This window comes from Elaeis guineensis, chromosome 5 (genome assembly GCF_000442705.2).
Source record: "Elaeis guineensis isolate ETL-2024a chromosome 5, EG11, whole genome shotgun sequence".
In the NCBI taxonomy this organism is placed as follows: Eukaryota; Viridiplantae; Streptophyta; class Magnoliopsida; order Arecales; family Arecaceae; genus Elaeis; species Elaeis guineensis.
The window spans coordinates 106,510,473-106,532,553 of record NC_025997.2 but is presented as its reverse complement, the minus strand read 5'-3'; the positions used below and the strand labels follow the sequence as shown (position 1 = coordinate 106,532,553).

The 22,081-nt window shown below is 37.7% G+C and overlaps 1 protein-coding gene across 3 annotated transcripts; it reads left to right on the top strand.

Moving 5' to 3' along the window:
• Positions 1 to 365: 365 nt before the first annotated feature.
• On the top strand, positions 366 to 20,569 carry LOC105045424 (ADP-ribosylation factor GTPase-activating protein AGD5). Of its 3 annotated transcripts, none has more exons than XM_010923698.4 (11): positions 366 to 576; positions 2,840 to 2,898; positions 4,760 to 4,850; positions 6,591 to 6,645; positions 6,743 to 6,833; positions 6,971 to 7,169; positions 15,263 to 15,476; positions 16,711 to 17,096; positions 17,877 to 18,131; positions 18,247 to 18,305; positions 20,109 to 20,569. In XM_010923698.4, the coding sequence occupies exons 1-11, from the start codon at positions 526 to 528 to the stop codon at positions 20,263 to 20,265; spliced, it is 1,617 nt and encodes a 538-aa protein (XP_010922000.1). In that variant the 5' UTR covers positions 366 to 525; the 3' UTR covers positions 20,266 to 20,569. The 3 variants fall into 3 exon arrangements, with proteins under 3 accessions (XP_010922000.1, XP_019705902.1, XP_073114147.1); XM_019850343.3 differs by having other exon boundaries at positions 6,971 to 7,178; XM_073258046.1 differs by lacking the exons at positions 366 to 576; positions 2,840 to 2,898 and adding an exon at positions 3,032 to 3,172 and having other exon boundaries at positions 6,971 to 7,178.
• The last annotated feature ends 1,512 nt before the right edge of the window (positions 20,570 to 22,081 follow it).

Sequence of the window (22,081 nt, the reverse complement as noted above, 5' to 3'; positions counted from 1 at the left end):
ATCATTCCGAATGATATTTTTATAATAATTTTTTTTTTTTGATAGGGTTTCGCATAGGTTGGGAAAGACTGCTGACTAGGTCAAAAAAATATCATTTAAAATGATATTTTCTCAACAAAAAATATTATTCTAAATAATATTTTTAACTTTTATATTATTTTGATAAATGAATTAAAATTGGCAACAATTTAGTAAAATTTTTTTTAAAAAAAATTAGCCCATCTGGATTGCATCCCGTGCATTCACACGTTTGTCCTTCTCACGTGTGAGGCATGCACGAAGCTGACCGGATGAAATAAACCAAATAGTAATAAAATAATAATAATAATAAGTTTAAAAGAGGAAAATTAGTTCATTTGGTTCCTTTCTCCTTGTCCTGTCGGAATGCCTCTTGTCCTGGGGGGAGAGAGCTAGAGAGACGACAAAGGGGAGAACCCTCGATTCCTCTTCCCCTTTTTCCCATCTATTTGCAATCTTCTCACTCTGAATCCAGGGGAAGCTCCGAGAATCGACGAGGGCATCAGGATGAACGAAAAGGCCTCCGTCTCCAAAGAACTCAATGACAAACACCGAAAGGTCCATTCTTTTCTCCAATTACCCCTTTTTGTATCACTTTAACCGATAATTTTTATCTTTCTGGTAAAAAGATGCGATCATTTTAATGCGTTTTCTATGATTTGGTGAGTTAATGTGCCGGAAGGTGGAATTTTGTAGATCCAGGATTGGGGCGTGCTATTTCTATCTGAGTTCTTTCGGGTTCAAGATTTGGTGTTTCGGTGGTGGAGGAATTCTACCTCAATTTCTTCATTTGGCACACAATGTGGCAAACATCGATCCTGGAAATACTAAATTATTAAAAAGATCGATCTTGGATCTATTTGCAATGAGAATGAGGGATCTGATGGCTGCTCCCATTTCTTGGCTCTACTCGTTTTATATGGTGAAAATTTTAGAATGTTCTTGCATACCGTTATGTGGGTGTGATGCTGTCCAATTAATATCTTTTGTTTTGATAGACATAGCTTAAAAATTGGTTGGGGGATTGGAGCAGGAGATTGAGTTATATACCTATATAACATGATTCTTTTTTGGTTCCTTCTCTGCTCAGAATCTTAAAATTAATTTAAATTGGATTTGTGGCCACCATTAATCTTTGTCATCTGGGTTTGGATCAAGTTGACCCATAGTCTTTTGCGAGAGGCATTCCCATGATCTAGACATTGGATATATCAAAAAATTATAAACTTTCATAATTCTTGGCCCTTTTTATTTGGTCGATTGCAACTCAACCTTCTTCTTCATCCCTCTTCACTTCATTACTGTTGTCCTATTCTCTTCCATTTGTGAATTGGAATCATTTTATGATTTTTGATCTTAGGATTTTATAATGAGGAGATTGAAAATCACATTTGAAGATTTAGTCCGAATGTGCCTTGGTAGGAAGACATGTTGCAGCATTCACATTTCCATCTTGACATTATTATCTTTGGAGTGGTAATACCATGTGCCTTCACCAATCATAGTGGCTAATATCTTCACCTTTACAATGTTGCTGGTTTTGTATGGTGCCATGTGGCTTTTGTTCAACCCTTATTTTCATGTGCTGATTGTGTAATGGTCTGGAAGCAAATCTTGATTTCATCCCCCTTGGTTGTGCTTTGCTGGATATTTCTGATATTTCTCCAATGTGTATAATGGATCCGAGATGTTGAAAATAATGATCCCATATATTTAGGCCATTTTTTGATAACAACCATGTTATCATTTGAATGATCATGAGGATTGCATTTCCATTTCTTACTGCAGTCCAATAGAGTTTTAGATCCTTTGTCTTCAAATCTTTCTAATGTTTCAATAGCATCCATTACTTTTCATGTTTCATCAATTTGTCAGTAGTTTACATACAGGATATGCCTTTGACTGCTCATCAGTGTCCAAATAGCTAATCATTATACTGTATTATACTATTATATTTTTGACTCAAGCCAGTAAAATGAGTTGTTTCTAATTTTTCCTTTTCTGCAAATTTTTTCATTACTTGTCCCATGTAGATAACTGCTTTGATTGCTGGCATTTCTCTATAACTATATCAAACAAAGTGTACTGGAAACAGAATTGCAGTCAACATAGTGATGTGTGTTATCAATGCTATTGAGATGATGCTGATTTATTATGTGAGTGGAACTTTTGCATAATAGTGATTTCAATGATCGCGACGAAGATGACATTGATCTCTGGTGCTTTTGCACAAATACAAAAAGTCTGATAAAAAACTTCATAGAATTTTTTTCTTCACAATCCTTCTCTATTACAATAAAATTATGATATATACTCTCTGCAATTTTCAAGCCCTGTAAGATGTATCCTGTAAGTCTCTTGTCTATGATTGTTCTCATCTGAGTCCTTTCAGTTAATTTCTAGCCTTAGTGATTGAAGATTAAACATAAGTAAACACCTACAGTTCTTCTGAATACACTTGGTTTATTCGTTTATGGAATTTAGGGCTTGGTTGATTATTCAGTCACATATAGGTAGCAAACAATCTTTTGTTCATCACATTTTTTTTGAACAATCAAGATTGTAAATCTTGGTGAGTCTGAAAGCTCCCAAGCATGTTCTTACAGTTGTCCTGGAGGCACCCCACTTGGTGGTTAACTTCCTGTGGAGTCTTTGCAGGTGGATGAATTATAACCCTGACCTCCTCTGGCTTGGCACCTCTACATAATTCTTTTGCCAAATCTATTGCTTCTTGTAGCTGCAAATTCGTTGTCTTGTTTACATTGAGGTGCCATCTGAGTTCCTGTTCCATATAAAGATGTTCTACTTCTTTTATTTGCAGATATTGGAGGGTCTTCTCAAACTGCCAGAGAACAAGGAATGTGCCGACTGCAAAGCTAGGCAAGTCTTGGATCAAGATATAGTTAGATTTTATTGTTGCTTAGTTTTTCATCCAGACCTTTAAACAGGTATTTGGATATTACTAGGAGCAAGGATCAGAGTACTGTTCTGTACCAAATCAGACCGGTATTTGGGATGCCCTTTGTACTGGTATGAAAGAAAGGATGGGCTTCTGTGCTGGTTCCAACTACCAAACCATGTGTGTATGGTACAATGTGGTACCAAACTGGTGCCTGACCAGGACAAGTGCCAGCACTGAGATTTTAAGCCTATGGTAGGAGCTTTTAGTGTGCTGTTATGCAAGTCCATATACAATTGCTTATGCAATTATAGGTTTTGCTATGATGCTTTTTTATAGTATTTTATTAAAAAGGGTATTTAAGGTATTACAGATTATTATTTTTATATATGTTATTATTTTTTAAAAAATAATATTTTTTCATTATTATTTTTTCCTTTGTTCTTCCTCCCTCTGCCCGCACCCACCCCCCAGGTGCCACCCACGACCACCCCACACGCCCCTCCGCCCCCACCCTAAGGCTCCTTTCCCTCCCACCTATCTGGCGCCCACTGCCCTCCACCCTTGTCCCCTGCTCCAATCGATCTGCCCCCCCCCCCCCAGCCTCCCCCCCACGTCGGGCGCCCCCGCAGTTTCCCCACCCCACCCTCTGGGCACCGATGGCTTCTGCGACCATCTCTCCCTGCGGGATCCACCCCACCCGACCCACCCCACCCCCCCCACCCCACCCCACCCCCCCCACCAGCGCTGGTTGCTTCTGCACCTCCCCGTGGTTCCCACCCTATTCGGTGTCCACGGCTTCTGCGCTGCCCCACCCCGTCGCCCCTCGGGCATCCGAGGCTTCTGTGTCGCACCCCCCTCCCCCTCTCCTCGGGCACTCACAGATCTTCCGCCCTCGGTCTCCCTTCCTCGCTCCACCTCGCACGCTCATGGTTCCCCACCACACGCCCCCTGCCACCTCCCCTTCCTAGCGCCGGTGGCTTCTGCGTCCTCCCCTTTGCGGTTCGCCGCTTCTTCGTGCCGCTGCCGCCCCACCCCCGGCGCCCACGGCTCCTCCGTGCTCCCCCTCCATGGCCCGCAAACACCAGCCCCCGACCCCCCCGACCCCGAGTGTTCCATGGAGAAACGAAGATTTTTTGAAAAAAAAAAATTTAATAGTGGTATGAAATAGCCCTAATCTTTGATTTATTTATCGCACCAGCTATGCACATTGGTACTCTACCGAGCTGAAATTTGAGTGGTGCATATTTAATCCAATGGTTAGAAATAGATAAAAAGTAAAAGGACTAAAAAGCCCTTTGAAGTACTGTAGCAAAACCCATGCAATTATTCCAAAACCAAAGAAAAATAAAAATTCTCATTATAAATAATTACTGCTTGAAGTCTTCATTTTATGCTACATGTAATACATGTATGCTATTTGAACATAGAAATGGTATAAATATTAATTTTCCTATACTATCAAATTCTGGTTTCTGCCGGTTGACTATTTCTTTAAAGGTCAGGACTGTGAATTTTGCTTCTCTAATACTGGTTCTTGAAGCTAGGCCAAGATCACTGTTACTTTTCCTGAAATGTCCATTGAGAATTCATTAAATTTAATGACTCCAAATATAAAGAATTGACTATAACACCAAGATGGTATACATGGGACTGCAGTAATTTTTGCCAATCAAGGCACAAAGTGATCATTTGATTCAGTAGATCAAGCAAAACTTTCTTGCATTGCTAATTATCATTGGAATGAATAATAACTGAGATGGTTTTATGATAAGATCAGACCTGAGATGGTTCTGTGGTAGGACTTTTGTTTGAATCTAATTGTGTCTCATATTGTTGCAGAGGTCCACGATGGGCAAGTGTAAATCTGGGTATCTTTATATGCATGCAGTGTTCTGGGATCCATAGAAGTTTGGGGGTTCACATTTCAAAGGTCACTAATAGCTCCTAACTACATGCGCTCTTCATTCTTTAATTACACTTCAGTTTTTGGTAGACCAATTTCATTGGAAGATATAGAAATGTTGTTTCCAAGTTGAGTTTTTGTAACCAGAGGTTTATAGTCCATTGGCATTATTAATACATTATACAGTCTTTGATGTTATAACTTACAATCACATTGACGAGCTCATCTTGTGGCCAATATGCCTTATGATCATGTTTATTTTATTTCCTTTATTGAATCTACTGGTCAGTTTTTTATTTTTGTGTGTTGTAAATGGTCATGCTTATGATATCATGTATGATATCCTAGTAGTAATATTCTTGCCAATATTGTTATCCTTGGATGGAAATAGAAACATAGTACATACTTTTACATCAATGCCATTGACATGAAGCTTAATTGACCAGATGTTGTATCATTCTAGTTCCTAGTAAGTTATGATATTTTTGCTGTTAGCTTTCAAACCTTCAGATATCATGCATCAGATGATAATTCCGACAGAACCAACTTCAGTTTTTATATTTTTTGCATGTGTTTGACCTTTGAGAAGTTATTGAAGTCAGGGTTTGTAGAACCATCCTGAACCATCTGGTTCGGGACATATCGAACCATGTTGGCGGTGGATCGGGATAGTTCCAGCAATCAAAACAAGAAACCGGTGGAGGGGGAGAGGGAGAAGGAAAGAGAGGAAAAGAGTGAGAGAGGAGGAGGAGGAGGAGGGGGGGGGCGGGGAGACCGCCTCCGGAGGGCTGACAAGGCTGCTACGCCGCTGCTGAGCCTAGTGGAAAGCCGAAGGAGGGGCTCCATCCTCCTCCCGGTTGACATAGGCACTTTGGCTCCTATTTCATTTTTTATTTTGGTTTTATCGGATGAAGTCCGTAACGGTGTTGCTGACTTCATTATTTATTTTTTTTTTTCGATTTTCAATTGAAGTCGACTGCTGCCCCTCTCCCCTCCGACGGCATTCTCTCCCTCTCCTTCCGCCCTCCTCTAGCTTTCCACCGAGGTCGGCAATGGCATGACGGCCTTGGTTGCTCTCTAGCAGCCTCTAGAGGCCCTCTCTCCCTCTCCCCTCTCTCATGTTCTCCCTCCGCCGCTCTTTGGTGCCAGTTTGGACCTAGTATGGAATGGCGTGAGGACGTACGGAACCATACCGCTAACCGACCAGTCTGGGCTCTGGTACCGACACAATGAACCATGATTGAAGTCTTTCTCTAATATAGGGTTAAGCTTCATTCTGTTTATTGAGATAATAACTTTACCTTCTATTAGTTATGATTGTGTAGATGATTAGGGTGGACTCCCCACCTTTGTACTAATCTTCATCATCTTGATCATAATCAGGATCATGTATCTCCATTAGGAGAACTTTTTATATTATATGACTGTTTTCCCCTTTTCTATCTTCTGTTTTCATTGGGATAATGTTTCTGTTGATCCGTTACCAGATATAAACATGAAGTGACTTTATCACAAAATATTCCAGAAAGTTTCTTGAAAAATAACATACCACTTAAACTTCAGCTAATTTTGGATTTTTTAACTCAACAAGGCCTTCCTACTGTGGAGTCGGCGACAATTGAAATATGTAGATCTAATTCACAGGTCCATGATATGACCTGACATTTTGCTTGACTTCTAGGATACTTGGGTTTTTTGGTTGGGTTATATTTCATGACTTACGGTTTATTTGCACTTCTAAATTCACCTGATTAAATTCTACTGCAGGTAAGGTCTGCAACACTAGACACATGGCTCCCGGAGCAGGTTGCATTTATCCAAAGTAAATATCTTGAGGTTTTTCTTCAATTTGTTGCTCCAAAAGTCTCTATCATTTCATTGTCATCACTTGTTGTGTTGTGGATTCTGGTTGTGCACAGAAATGGGAAATGAAAAGGCAAATAGCTACTGGGAAGCAGAACTACCTCCAAATTATGACAGAGTTGGAATAGAGAACTTCATTCGTGCAAAGTATGGCTATTTTCATTGTTTTCTGAATGTAGACAGACTTCTTTATTTCTCTGTGTGTGTCTGTTTTGTCAAATATTTATTAGGTTTTTGTTACTATAAGCTTGATTTACTCTTACCAAAAAAAATGGAGCCTCCAGATATGAAGAAAAAAGATGGGTGCCACGAGATAAAAAATCAGCATCAATTCCAAAGATGGTGGAAGAAAATTCAGAGAAACCAGGCGATAGAGGTGCACATGGATCTGCCAATAATGTGAATTCTTCTGAGAAGTGGAATACTATTCCAGCACAAAATGCAAGGAAGGATAATCTGGTGGTTCCCAAAATACCCAGCCCGGTAATCTTGGTATATTATTTTATTGAATCCACAGATCTGTATGGATATATCTACTTCAATCTGGACTTGTATAATAATTGTCATGTGCACTGTTTGTTGACTATCCCATATGCTGTGAAATGTTGAAAATGTTTTGAAAAAGGTTACACAGTTATTTAAGATGCCTTCGCCTGAACATTATGGAAACTTTATCTTTACTATTATTTTTTCTGTAACCAAGATTTTATTGCTATGAGAAAGGTTTGCAAATGATACCAGAAGTTGTTTTTCACTACTCAGCGCATTATAAGACTTCTTGCTAAAATGTATGGCATCCATTGTTGTTGTCACTGTACTCACACTAGTGCTGGAGAATTAGTACTGAAGTACTTGAGCATACTAAATACCTTTAGCTGGAGAAAGAACAACTTTGAAATTCTTGTTGATGTTAATACTGCCAACCTTAAGGTCATGGGCTTGAACCTGACTTAGCATTTAAAAGGAAGGTTGTATAATGAAAACTTTATGTCAAGGAATTTCGAAAAGAACATTAGGTTTATATGCAGCAATTATCACTTTGTTTTCTTATTACATTACTAAAATGTGCCACATGCACTACATGTAGTATGGAGAAAGATGACTCCTGAGTGGAGCATCATGAACTACTCAGGAATTTGCTGTTAATTATAGAATGGATTTGGAATATATGCTGGAACAATTTTTGACATCATGGATATCTACCATGTGGTAGACTTTTAAGTTTTATCGCATTCTAAAGAAGAATGGTTTGATTGGTCTGGAGACTTTTAGAGGGCACCATGATGTTTTAAATGAGTGTAGGGCCTTTTCAGCTAGATCTGGCAAGATAGGCTGGGATTGGACTGCAGGATGAAAGGAGAGGGAGTGGGAGAGAAGGAAGGGAGAGCATTGGTGTGCTGCGGCACGTTCCTATGGGATAAAAAAAGACCTTGAGGGCCTATTTGGATGGTTGGGCCCAAAATCCCATGGGATTTGTGGCCCAACAACCAAAAGTATTGGATTTTAAACTGATCAGGCTTATGTTTTCAACTATCCAGGGCCAGTGTTTAAGTGGGCTGGCCCGAATCCCATTGGGAGAGAAAAATGACCTGATCATTGTTTTCTTCCAATGGGATGTCATTTTTTTCTCCCAATGGGATTCGGGCCAGTCCATTCAAAAGATGGCCCTGGATAGTTGAAAACATATGCAGCAGGTCATTTTTTCTTCTAATGGGATTCTGGCCAGTCCACTCAAAAGACGGCCCTGGACAGTTGAAAACATAGAGCTGATCAGTTTAAAATCCAGTACTTTTGGTGGTTGGGCCACGAATCCCATGGAATTTTGGACCCAACCACCTAAACAGGCCATGAAAGGTCTATCTTTTTGTCCGGCAGGGACCTGGCCCCAAGACCCCCATGGTTCTCCCTCTTCTATTCGCACGCTCCAGCTAGAAATTCCCAAAAAGTGCATATTGTCATTTCACTCCTGTGCCCTTTGTATCTGTGCCTCTTGGATCAAATCAAGTGTAACATGTGGAGGATTTAATTAATACCATTCAGTATTATTAAATATAGAATCAGACTTGATGATTCTTTTGAGCCATTTAATGAGGTAATGACATTTATTCAGTCTCCAAGGTGATTCCTCCACCTCCTATGTGAACTTTATCTTGTTCTTACTCGATAAATTTAGCAAGTGGTGGTGTTCTGCTTGTATCTCAAATTGACCCATTACATTGACCAACCTACAATTAGATTATTAGATTTGCTTGCATCAATTTTTGCTTTGGGATCAATATTCTGGTAAACTTTTGTAAGATTCAGGGTTACGACCTTAGGCCCAATATGATGAGGTCAAATGATTATCGACTGCTTCTACAACATATGTTGATATAACGCATCAAACTGATATTTTTATTTTCGATTGGAAGGATGGTGCTTTAGTTCAGCAGCTTCATGTCAAAATGTAAGCATTTCTTTGAAATAATTTGTTGCACTGCTGTTTCAAGTACACACTTGCCGTTTCAAGTACATACTTTGTTTGCCAGCAGCACCAACTTTCAATCGAGGCATTTTGAGATAAACTACACAAAATCCATGGACATTTGACAAGGCCATAGTATTCCTTTCCCTCTCCTTTTCTTCTGGAAAGCATCTCAGAATAACTTGCTGCATTCACATGACAAAAGGAACTGTTGTGCTCTCAATTCTCATTTCTCATTGCCTTTACACCTCAAAAAACGAAGGTTTGATGATTTGATCCCATTGACTTGGATGGCATATTCACACTAGCCACTCCATGCACAAATGACTTTTTAAAAACTCATCAGCTGAAAATTCCTTCAAGAGCCTGTCTGATTATTTTTGCAGAAATATCTTGCGGGAACTAGGGGGAGAGAGGGAACGTAGGGGGAAGGGAAGGATGAGATGGAGAGGGTGGAGGATCAGCAACCATGAGGGGAGGGGATGTTGGAAATGCAGGAAGAAAGAAAGGATGAGTGGAGGACCTTTTTTCCCTCCACATGATTTGGGCTGGGGGGATTGGGTGGATATGGGCCATATGCCCACATGGGCTGCCCAATCTGTGAATGCAGCAGGAAATCTTGCTCAATGCTGCTGGATTACCCAAACAGGCCATAAGTAATATAGTTTTCATTGGAGTTTATAAAGTTCTTGTATGATGTATTTCATAATGTGAGGTTGATTGACATATCAGATTCTTATGCAGGTGCAAATGAAGTTACTGACAATTTTAAAGTAGTCACAAGAAAATATCACATTTAAGATCTGGGCAGCTTTATTATATGGTTATAAAAAGGTGGACATGGTTAATCTTCCCCAAGTTTATGCGGTTCAAAACAGCTTTTATTTTCTATATGGTTGTCTATAATCTTAATGAGGATTATCTTGTCCTTGACTATAAAGTGTGCAGGACAAATGGGCAGATAAACTAATAATGCTCTATTTTAGTTGGTCCGCTGATGCCCCTATCACCTAGAAGTGGTTTATTGGAGTTTCTATTTCATTTGTGTACTAGCATATGCATGCATGCGATGAACATTGTGATTAAAAAAAAAGTTAAGAATTTACATATATTGGTTACATAAAGTTAGCTATATATTAGTTGATAATTTACAATCATAAGAATGTTTTTGTAAATATGTGTTTTTGAAATATTCATAATGCTAAATTTCATTGTGTTAAAATAAATTGTACCATACATTGAATAGACAAAAATTTAAGAAATGTACCATTTTGTACTTCTTTGGTTCCCAAAGAAGGTTACATTCCTATTCAATCCTTGCATGTAAATGCATATGGATATGGGCATGAGAAAAGCTAGAGAGGGTTAAAAGACATCTTGAGATGAATGATAAAATGATGGATTTGTTGCTTAGTATGTAATGTTTATGCTGAGAAGAAGCTTGATACATATCATTTGTAACTCAAGTAGAATAAAGTGAGATGAATATTATAAATAAGATTTCTTTCTTATGTGCCCATGAAATTGCCTTCATTGTGTACCTTAAACCCTAGAAAGTTGATTTGCATATATTCTCTTGACATTTGGGTTTTTTAGCAACACCGCCTGTGTGATTAAAGCATGTCCTGACCATGTCAAAAGATAGCCATTTACCTGGACATGAATTACCTTTTGCTATAATACCCCTCCATTGGACAATAGAAACTTTAGAGTTTTCTTTTTTAATTTTAATATTTCCCTCCAGAAATGCCCTTCAAAACTTGAGGGCAGGTCTGTTATTCAACTTAGCTGGTCACTGTATAACCTATCTATAGTGCAGTTGGACTTATGAGGCATGGGGAACCATGATAGCAGGGGTAGTATTGCTGAAAAAAACTAAATGGTGTTGGGATGGGGGGTCTTGTATACAAGTATCTATTTCTGGGTAAATACACAAAAAAATTTTTGCAGGAGTGTCTATGCAAAATTAACCCAATAAATAAGTGGATTAAAATACTTAAAGTACCAGATTTTTGTGCAACTTGGAGTTGTTGAAGCGTATAAAAAATCCAAAATACAATGAATTACACGAAACTTGGACTTTGCAATTAAAATCAAAAAGAATTTTCTTAAAAATATCAAAAAGAAATATGGTCTTCTAAAACAAGTTATTTAAAACCTGTGGGATAAGACTATCCCGATTTTTCCATAGAATGGGACGCACCGTTGTCCCATCCTGACCTGACACTTGGGATAGCAAATATCCCAGGATGTGCCGATTAGGATGGTAAGACAATGGTAGGATGGTTTTGTGCTGACACTTGGGATGGTACCCCCTCCAAATGTCTTAGGGGACGTCTTGCTGGGGTTTGAGTCTTTGTTCTAAATTTCTTTTGGATATGTCAGGCACACCTTATATATACATTTTTGTTTTCTGATATTTAGAGTTGCCTATGAATTTTGTGCAAGGGCCATTTGCAATCACCAAGTTATGAGTACTGCAAAAAGGAGACAAAACGATGCAGAGAGATGGTGAAAAATGCAGTGCACTTGGTGCATGGGCTAGGAGTTTTTGTGCTCAAGAGAGAGGAGCCACCAATGAAGGGTTAAATTAGCTAAGATTTCCAAGTTTAATTGGAGACAGAGATGATAAGTTGCAAGTATAAGAAAGAATAACAAGATGAGCTATCCAATTTCAACAATGTGCACAGAAAGTTGGGCACTGTGAATATTTAAACAATGAAACCAAATTTGGCTTGGAAAGTGGGATGTGGATTAAAAGTATCATTCAGGGGTCCATGCACCCTTTTCTCTATGTGCTCCCTTTGTCATTGGCATGGCACCAAGTGCTTGAAAGGGTACGCATCAATCACTTCTAATCATGAACTGCTGTATCAGCATGTAATGGAGAACTTAAACCACAGTGGGTAGGTGAGCTATTTATGGAAGCTATGGAAGACTGATTACACATATAATAAAGTGAGACATGAGATGGGTTAAATGAGATTGATACAAAAGGAAGAAAAAAATAATCATGGCATATGACAGGTAAGTGGATCAACTGAAACAGATTTTTGATGTATCCACTAGCTTGCGGTTGGCTGATTAATGAGATCATACATCAAACTTATTGTGATTAAATTAAGAAAATATATGTAAATCAACTTATTTAAATGTTTCTATGTAAGATTTGGTCATTGAATTGGTAAGGGACCCATCCTCTCAAATTTTGCATCTCAAGCTAGATGAAAAACATAGTAACATAATTTTATGTTTTAAATACTGTATGTATAATCATGCACATAATGTATAAGCTCATATTCATTGCATTTCTAGGACCAATTCACCCCTTTCTTTTTGGGTTGAGTGAGATGAATGTCGAATTAAATAGCTCAGAACCAAATATTTGAACTAATACTGTGGTCAATTTGTTCATATCTTTTCAGTCATGTTTAGTTATGATGCATCTGCAACCAACTGGGTTACCGTTTTTTGGATCTCAATGATGTATTCATACGAAACCTACATGCCTACAATGTCATTGTGTCTACTCCACTTACGAACTTATTTAGCTGTACTGAACATTTTCCTTTTCATGTACTACCACTAATTTTGTGCATGGCATGAGTTGTTTTGTCATATGCTAAAGAGAGACGGCAGGATTATTCAAAGATAAGAAGAAACAGGAAGTACAATAATAGCATGATAACAAGTTTGAGAAAAGGTAAAACACAAAACAAATTAAAATAAGTTAAAAATGAATTTTGAGGTGTTAACATGAAGAGATAAAAATAAAATTAAAAATATAAGATGATACTTTTGATGCTATACATTTATATTTTTATGTAAATTATTAAATTCATCCCTGCCTTTTGCTTCACTTATTTTCTTCTTTGTCTAGAAATAAAGACAATAAAGTATGCATGAAGATCATTTTCTTTTCCAAATTGCAAAGACGGTTATGTAACAATTAAGGAATAAAAGCGAGAATAGTTGGATCAAAATGGAAAAAAAGTAGCCCAATATTTGGGATGGGACTTTTAAAATTATTAAGAATGGATTTTTTAGAGGGAAAAAATCTCGTTGATGAGGCATGTTTTGTTAGGAAGCATGAGGGCGATGAACATGAGTGTTCTTAAAAAAAGAGGAGGGAGATGAACGTGAGATTTTGCCATTTTCCTATTTAAGGAAAGAAATATTTGTAATAGAGATGGATTTGATTTAAATTTAAGTTTTGGATTTCTTGGGGGAAAAAATGTGTAGTTGGTTCTTTATTATGTTTGATTGGATTAACAGGAAAGATGAGCTGGGTGCTTTATTGATTATGTATTTTCAGGAGGGAGAGAGATATATATTTTAAAAAATTATGCTAGAAGATTATTATTTGTCATGTGAAAAGTTCCATCACATATGGAGCCTAGGAAAAGGAAGATCAAAGATCCAACAGGAGGTTGCTCCCCATCAGATTGACAAATATTCCTGTAGGTTCGCATGCGGGTTTCCTTCCTCTTGTTCTGTTATAATTGCTCACTGATTTGGATTCCACAAATCTCAAATTTAATAGAGTCAACTTCATCTTTAAATGCACTGTTTCTATGCCCTTCCTCAACGAGGTGAGTTTCACTCCATTTTTCATCTGAGCAATCTGATCTGCATGCTGCTCTTTTTTCTTTCCCAAGTCAGTCACCTTGACAGGATCAATGTAAGGAAAATAGGCAAACTTCATTGAGCATCCCAAATATCATGAAATCATGCATTCCTAATAATATATCCCTGTTTGATTTAATACAGAATGCCTGATAGATAATGCCATGGATGTAGATGACAGTTGATTCACTGCCATCATGCATCATTAAGTTTCTTAATTATGATAATGGCCAATACTAATCAATTAAGATTTCAGAATATTACTGTTGGGTGTTTAAATTGGGAGTAGGGGTTTAGGAAATTAGATGGCAAAAGCTTTTTGGTAAGCAGTTTGTGCTTTGCTATTAGAATATTGGCTCTTCATTTCATATTTGGAATCATTTGTGGTGGGACCATGAGAAGAGAAAGGATGACATAAGCATGCTAGGACATCTAGGCCTCTAGCATGAAACAACCAATGATGCATTTTTTTCTCATTCTCTTGGGTCTTTCATTTTTTTCCTTCTCTTTCAGATGCTTATCTTTTAATAGTCAATGAGGTAGAATCCCTTACCTCTTCTCTCACTTTGGCATCAAGAAAAAGAACACAACCGAGTCATAAGGATTGTGGCATTTAATGCATCCAATTATTTGCTATGGCTTAGAGGTGGATGTGTGAGAACTTTTGCTGGTCCCTTGTCGATTTGGTTGAAAAAAAAGAAAATCCTAACTTACATTTGGGTCTAGGTCTCTAGGATACGGTGGAAACTAAAATTGTCGAATAGAGTATTTCTGAAATATTCCCAAAGTTCAAATTTTCTCTTTTAATATTTTATCAGCATAAAATAAACATTACCATCCATCTGTGTGCCAACTAGTTGGGTTGGCTTTTTAGATCCTCCGCCCCCATGCATTCTTATTTAATGATACCTCTAATGTTACAAGCTTAACAGGGGAGACCCTAGCATTAATGACTATGGAACTTGAATCCATGTCATTATTTGACGAATTTTTTACAAGAGGCTGTTAACCTGATGTGAATCCTCCGGCTTTGGCAGTCTTTGATATAGTGTAGATTTCTGAGGGTAGACTTCTGAACTGTAAATGCTTCTATTCCTAGGCATTGCTTGGGGAAACCGGATTCAGAAGGGGTGGGTGCACTCTTTTTTGTTTGGTCTATGTTATTAATAGTTGTTGGATGTCTTAACTTTTGTAATTGGATTTCTTTAATGCTTTCTCCCCTCCAAATGATAATTTTATTCTACTATGTTGAGGAATGTGGACATTATTATGTGAATTTATGATCATGAAACCTGATGCAGTTGATTTAGTTAGCAGGACTTTTTCTTCATTATGTGTTCTGCCCTAGTAGTTTCTATCATACGTGTGAACTCTTATAAATAGATTTGCTTTCTTTCCCACTGAAAATGGTTTCATGTTCATTATATGAAAGAATCACAGAATGTTAGAAGATAATTATAACCTGTTATGGCCTTCTGTCATATAGGTACCCCCTCAATCAAAAGCAGAACCAGTCACAATCTTGGTAATTCCTCCACAGCTTTCAGAGACAGCTCCTGCTGTAGTCGATACTCCACCTGCCCCACCTCCAAAAGTTGATCAGACAGTTGATCTTTTCAACGTGCTTGCGGTGGAGAACCCAAGTGAAAAAGTGTCAGAATCATCTTCTGCTGATGACAATGCATGGGCAAATTTCCAGTGTAAGTTATGCTGTTAGTCATGGAGACTGGGCTTTTTTTGCAGGAGAAATTTTTTGTATACTGCTCCCAGTGTAGAAAAAATACACCGCCTCATCTGATTGGGCCACAGAACCATCACTTTCCAACACGTATTTAATACCTGCAGTACACGCATTTAATGTCTGCATTTCTACTTTTTCATTTGAAATTTTGAATGACAAAAATATCTCTCTTCTTTTGAAAAAATTATAACATCCTATGGCCATATTATGATATTATACGGTCAAATTATGACTTCCTGCACAGGATGTTATAAATTTTCTTCCAGAAACTATAAAGTTTGAAGGGTATTTTCGTCATTAAAAATTTATAAAATTTTTTAGTGATGAAAATGCCCCTCCCTTATTATGACATCCTTTGAAAAAATTATGATATCCTATGCAGGAATTTATAATTTCACCATAGGATGTTATAATATTAATACAGGATGTCATAATTTTTTCAGATGTAGAGGGACATTTTTGTCATTCAAAATTTTAAACGAAAAAGCAAAATTGCAGGTATTAAATACGCATTGAAAAATAATTGGACAAAAATGCCCCCTCCCATATGACATTCTGGAGCCAAATTATGACTGTCTGTGTAGGAAGTCATAATTTGACTACAGAATATCATAATTTTTTTCAAAGGGGGGCATTTTCATCGTTCAAAATTTTAAAAGAAAAAGCGAAACTGCAGGCATTAAATGTGCATTGGAAAGTGATGGCTACATGGACCAATCGGACAAGGTAGTGCGCTCCACGTCAGATTTTCTACACTGGGGGTAGTGTACAAAGAATTTCTCTTTTTTGCAGTTCATGATTGTTTCTTGTGGTCAATTTTCGTTCACTGAAATGCAGCTTTCATTGTTTTCTATACTTGTGTTTTTCCTTGTGATCATTTCGAATCTCTTTCTTCTAACCATCTTAGATGATTCACATTTAGGTAGAACTGAAACAGGTATATTAAGCTCTATATAATGTAAAATGCCTTGAAGTCCGGGCATGGTTCTGGAATCCAAAACATTTATGCAAGTACTGTTCCTGTCCATATACTGCACATCTTTCTCTTGATAATAAATTGGATGAAGCACATTCACCTAAGAGATCAGAGAGATAATAACTGTTGTCCCTTATGCCTGCACATGTATCTCCCGTGCTGAATTCTAATTGTAAATGATGCAGTTCAATAACTGGTTACTTCTTAAATCTTGCAGCTGCAGAAGCAACCAGTGCCACAGAGAAAGACAATACCATGAAACCAGTTGAAAGCAATAGCCAATCTGCATCAGGAATTGAGGACCTGTTTAAGGATTCGCCATCTACCACACTGCCTTCAGATCTAGAGAAAAACAGCACCATGAAACCTGTTGAGCGCAAGAGCCAATCTGCATCAGGAATTGACGACTTATTTAAAAGTTCACCATTAGTTACACTGCCGTTGGATTCAGAGAAAAACACCACTATAAAACCTGTTGGAAAGAGTCGGTCAGCAACAGGGATTGATAACCTACTTAAAGATCCAGCATCAATGGCACTGTCCTCAGCTCCAGAGAAATCCCAGGCAACTGTGAAAAATGACATCATGAGCCTCTTTGATAAGGTTAGTCATGAAGGAAATGGCATGCTTTAGCAATATTCTGACATAAGTATAAAGTTATTTGCAGTATTTTCATAACTTTGGTTATCAAATTAATTTAAATGAGAATATATGAATAAATTTTTAGTTCTTGTCCCATTCAATCCAAAAACTTGTTGATAGCGGTAACATTTGTAATGAATCAGGCTAGAATCAGGTCGATCAGATTTGGACTCAGATCCGGTCAGGTCAAAACTCTATAATAGGGGTCCTATATCAATGGTCCAAGCCATTGAATGTGATCTACTATCTCAAAACTGCTTGCACACAAAAAATCATATGATTTGGAGACCCTTAGCCCATGCATCAAGTAGTCAAAAATTGGACAACCTAAATAAAATTGAATTAGATGTATTTTTTGATCACTTGATGCAGACACTAGGGGTCTTCAAATTATATGATTTTTGGTGTGCAAGCAGTTTTGAGGTAGTAGATCACATCCAACGGCTTGGATCATCGATGTAGAACCTCCATTGTTCAATTTTGATCTGACTGGATCTGAGTCCAAATCCGGTCGACCTTATCCAAGCCTGCCCCCCTTTGTAGTTGGAAGATTTGTAATTTTGTCTAGTGCTGCCAGGAATACCCTTTTTTAAGCTTATATTACATGATACAGGTGAGCTTAAGGTCACAATTAAGCTACTTACCATGCATTTTCTGTATCATTAAGTGAAAATTTTAATCAGGTTTGATTGATGAGAAACAGGTTTAATTGCTTCATCTTTTTGTGTTGATGTATTGCAGTCCAATATGGTGTCACCATATGCCATTCATCAACAGCAGCTTGCTTTCCTCTCCCAACAGCAGGCTCTTCTCATGGCTGCAGCTAAATCTGGCAGTGCACCTCCAATATTTCCTGGCAAAACTCATCAGGCAGGAGGTGCTGATTCACATGCACCTAATGCAAATTTCACCGCCCAAACTTGGCCAAATCTTGGTTATCAAATTCCTGGAATGTCGTCTCTAGCTGGACAACAGAACACCGACATCCTCAGTCAGGTGATACACTTAAATACACACCTAAAAAAAAAAAAGATGCTCCTAAATACACCACTGCGTACTCAGGATGTTGCAAATCTGCAGTTCTGACTTGTTTCTTTCTTTCTGATGGCAGATTGGAAACATCAGTCAGGCACATCCATCTGGCAATTCTGGTCCTCTTCCTACATCTAGGTAGGCAATCGCCTAACATTTCTATTTTTAATCTTTGTGTTCATGCCACACCCTTTTCATTGCTGGATTTTGGTGTTCTACTGATACTCAGGCTAATTTAAACTTTATTGTTGGCAGTCACTATTACATGTATAATTCAGTTTATTTCTGAATCAAGCATAACTTGTAGGCTATAAAAATTTAGCATTTGAATTTGGCTTTATAATTTCTTAAATAAATTAGTCCAACATTAAACTTGTCCCTTCCTGAAAATCATCCAACTTCTCTTCTCTTCTATTGAAGCCTGTCATAAGTTTTCTCAATGCACTTGCCACAATTATGGTACATCCTAATCTAATTTGGTATGGTAATTCCTAGCAGACTTTTGTAAGTTTGTTTGGATGGAGGATCTGACACAAAACTGGTGCAGTCTACTGAAGGGGTAAATTAAAAGGTGATGAGCTGAAAAAAAGCTAAGAATAGTGAGAAGGAAATAAGAGGGAATTCACTAAGCTGGGAAAATTGTGAGGCACCATGCAAAATAAAAAAGGAAGAAAATCAATTTATAATTCTTCATACACATCCTTTTTGTACTTATGCAAATCAAATTTATATTCAAGTCCTAGGAAACATTGGATGTATTAAAAGCCCTTAAAATCCAAAACTGAGGTCTTTTTAATGCAAAAACAATCTAGGGATTTCCAAATAGGATTTATACTCCTAATCAATTTGCATACTTTGTGCTAGTTTTTTAGTCCATAACAATTAAACCAAAATTAATTCATTGTCAGCAAGTTGTGAGGACTCGAACTAATTCACCCTTAAGCAGCCTTATGTCTAGAACAGGTAATGAATTTTCATGTTATGCCTCTAAGAAGAAAATATAACCAAGGGCCTATTTGGCATCCTTTTATTTCTTTTTTTGCTTTTGAAAATAGAATTTCAAAAATTGAGGCCAAAAATATTTTGGTGCCATTGTTTTTTATTATCTATTTTTCAAAATCCATTTTCATTATTTTCAAATAAATAAAAGTAAGAAATCTTATCTCACTATTTTCAAAAACAAGAAACTTGTGCCTTTTACTACCACCATCCAACCCCACCTTCATTGTCACTGTCATTGTTGCGGCTACTATTGTCATTATCTCTACCATTACCATTGTCACCACTGCCACCATTGTTGTTGTCTCCATCACTACCTTCACCACCACCACTACCACCACCTTCACAGCCGCTAAGCTGCCACCCCATCACCTCTACTACAACATTGTCATCATGATGGCCTTTGCCACTACCTCTACCATTTGACCACCACCATTATCATTGCCGCCACTATTTGACAACTACCACTATCATTGCCGCCACCACATTATTGGTGTCCCCACCACCATTTCGCTAATGCCACCAACCTGGTGTTGCTGCTATATTACTAGCACACTGGCTGTCTCTGCCGCCGCCACCACCACCATCACCACCATCTTGGCCATCATCATCATATTTATATTTTTAAAAAATAATTGATTATGTCAAATATATTTATAGTTTAAAAAATTAAAATGAAAATGGAAATAAAATTTCTGTTTTTATTTTTAAAAAACATGAAAATGATGCCAAAAAGGCATCTAAGCTAATTGTGGATGTCCAAAAGTGTTGGTATATCGAAATTCTTGAAAATTGAATTGTCTAGAGAAACACTATTGAAATCAATTTGATTCTTCCATACGATTTATATATGTTCTCCCAAAATATTAAAATTATTATCAAAAGATACATTAAAGAGCAACTAGCATGAAATTATACGTGTCTAAAGCTACTCTCTTGCAGCATGCATGCTACTGGATCACCTGCACCTGTTAATGGAGCAACCACAGGTGGAGCAGGCAGAAACTCGGCATCTTCTTCCCCTTCTACTACTCCCAACCAATCACTAAGTGATTACGATTTCTCATCTTTAACTCAAGGGATGTTCTCAAAACACTGAATGGAGAAAGGCACATGGCACAGCAGATTATGATGGTCTTCCATGTTAGCATTACAATATACAGGGAAATAAAAAATCATATAAATACATAGCAGCTGTTCTCCTGCATAGAGTTGTGAGTTACATTAGAGGCATTGTATACTTATTTGATGTCCTAACTTGTATGAAAGGACGTCCGGGATCAATAAAGGTGGGCCAGTGATGGCTGAGGTCGCTTTAGTAATTGCAGTGGCTGGGAGTGTACTTGATGTAAGTTCTCACATTTTCTGGAACTTGTATGAATATAACTGCACATATTGCTAAAGGCTTTGGAGTTCCATTGCAATTGGTACCTGTAGCTTAAGAAAGTTTTCCAAGAACGAACTATTTTATTTGGCGAGGCATGTGTCAGATTGATATCTTTTATTTCATTTTACTTTACTGAGAAATATATGGGGATTGCATCCTTAGGGTTCCAATCCTGTAACTCTTCCTAAGAGAGAGGGATGCCAACCAGCTGAGCTGGCTGGTTGGGAAAATTTAGCTGCTTCCTAAGTCCTAATCTTGCATGGAAGGTTTACCTTTGTAACTAACATTACTAATCTACATTTCCTACACGAAAACGCTCGTGGAGTGCAAGAGCTCCCGAGAAGGGTATGTTTTGAAATGCAGTGAAATTTATCTAAAATTGAAAGAGAACAGTTAGAGAATGATTGAGTTCACCATCAGCAAGAAAATCACGCAGGGAGCAATGGAGAATAAGTAGGAAAGCAGACAATAAACAAGTGGTAAGATTACTTGGATGTTTTGCACTTGCTTTTATCTTGTTTGTGAGAAACCAATGCAGGTCTCCAAGCAAATGTCCAAACTTCAACATAAGAAGGTATTGAAGTTCCTAATGAAGCCTAAATATCTTCAGATGGTTCTTGTTTGGATGTTGGAAGATCTTATCGGTCCGATAAAATCTTCAAGATTTTATGGCAGGGGATTTTGTTGTAAATATACAAAAGAGGTCAGCAAGCAATAGCGACAAAAAATTAGGTTAAGATAAATGACCTAATAGGAGGAATTGGTTGTCTTAAAATGATGGAGTAGAGTCGCAGGTTCCCATGATGTTCGCACAAACAATCACTAACAAGAAGAGATTGGTGCAACTTGCAGGATTTGTTGCCAAACGTGTCACCGGTCAATTATGGAATCGCTGCACGGTCTTGTATGATCAATTTACTGATTGGTTGTGCAGAATTGACACACATTTTCTCATATCTTAAAATGCAATATAATATTTTGTGACTCCATTTGTAATCTCTCTTCATGCTAGTGAAGAATAAAAACCCGAACCGTCCACTTCTTTTCCTGCTAGCCAGTGATCCCCTTGTCATCCAACTTCGTTGGTGAAGATCTTATATTGCCTGCATCCTAGTTCCTGTAAGGAAGATCTGCACTCTTCTCCAACCCATTATAAAATCCTCTAAGATATACCAAAACATAAAATCAAGAATCTGAAGCCCAACAAAGACCAATAAGATCATGCAAGACTCTGATAATTTTTTCATAAAGAAGAAGATCATAGTTCATTGAGTGCTTTATTTTGTTATTCGAGCAAACGTTGAGTGCCCAATTACAATATCTTCCTCTTTGATGTAGGAACTGCAGCATCTCTATCATGTCAATTCCTCAGCAGTCCCATTTTAAGGTGCAGGGAGGAAGGAATTAGGGGGGAGAGAGAGGAGGAGGAGGAGGAAATGGAAAACAGACTCAAGTGTCTCTAGAACAACGAGAAGAAGAGGGGACAATAAAAGTAGAAATAAAAAAAAAGGATGACCTCTGATCACCA

What these genes read in the sequence shown, in the direction of transcription:
- LOC105045424 (XM_019850343.3), top strand. Translation starts at nt 526, where the DNA reads ATGAACGAAAAGGCCTCCGTCTCCAAAGAACTCAATGACAAACACCGA. An exon ending in TACCCAGCCCGGTAATCTTG is followed by an intron (nt 7,179 to 15,262) that starts GTATATTATTTT and finishes TCTGTCATATAG; the next exon opens with GTACCCCCTCAATCAAAAGC. An exon ending in GGTCCTCTTCCTACATCTAG is followed by an intron (nt 18,306 to 20,108) that starts GTAGGCAATCGC and finishes ACTCTCTTGCAG; the next exon opens with CATGCATGCTACTGGATCAC.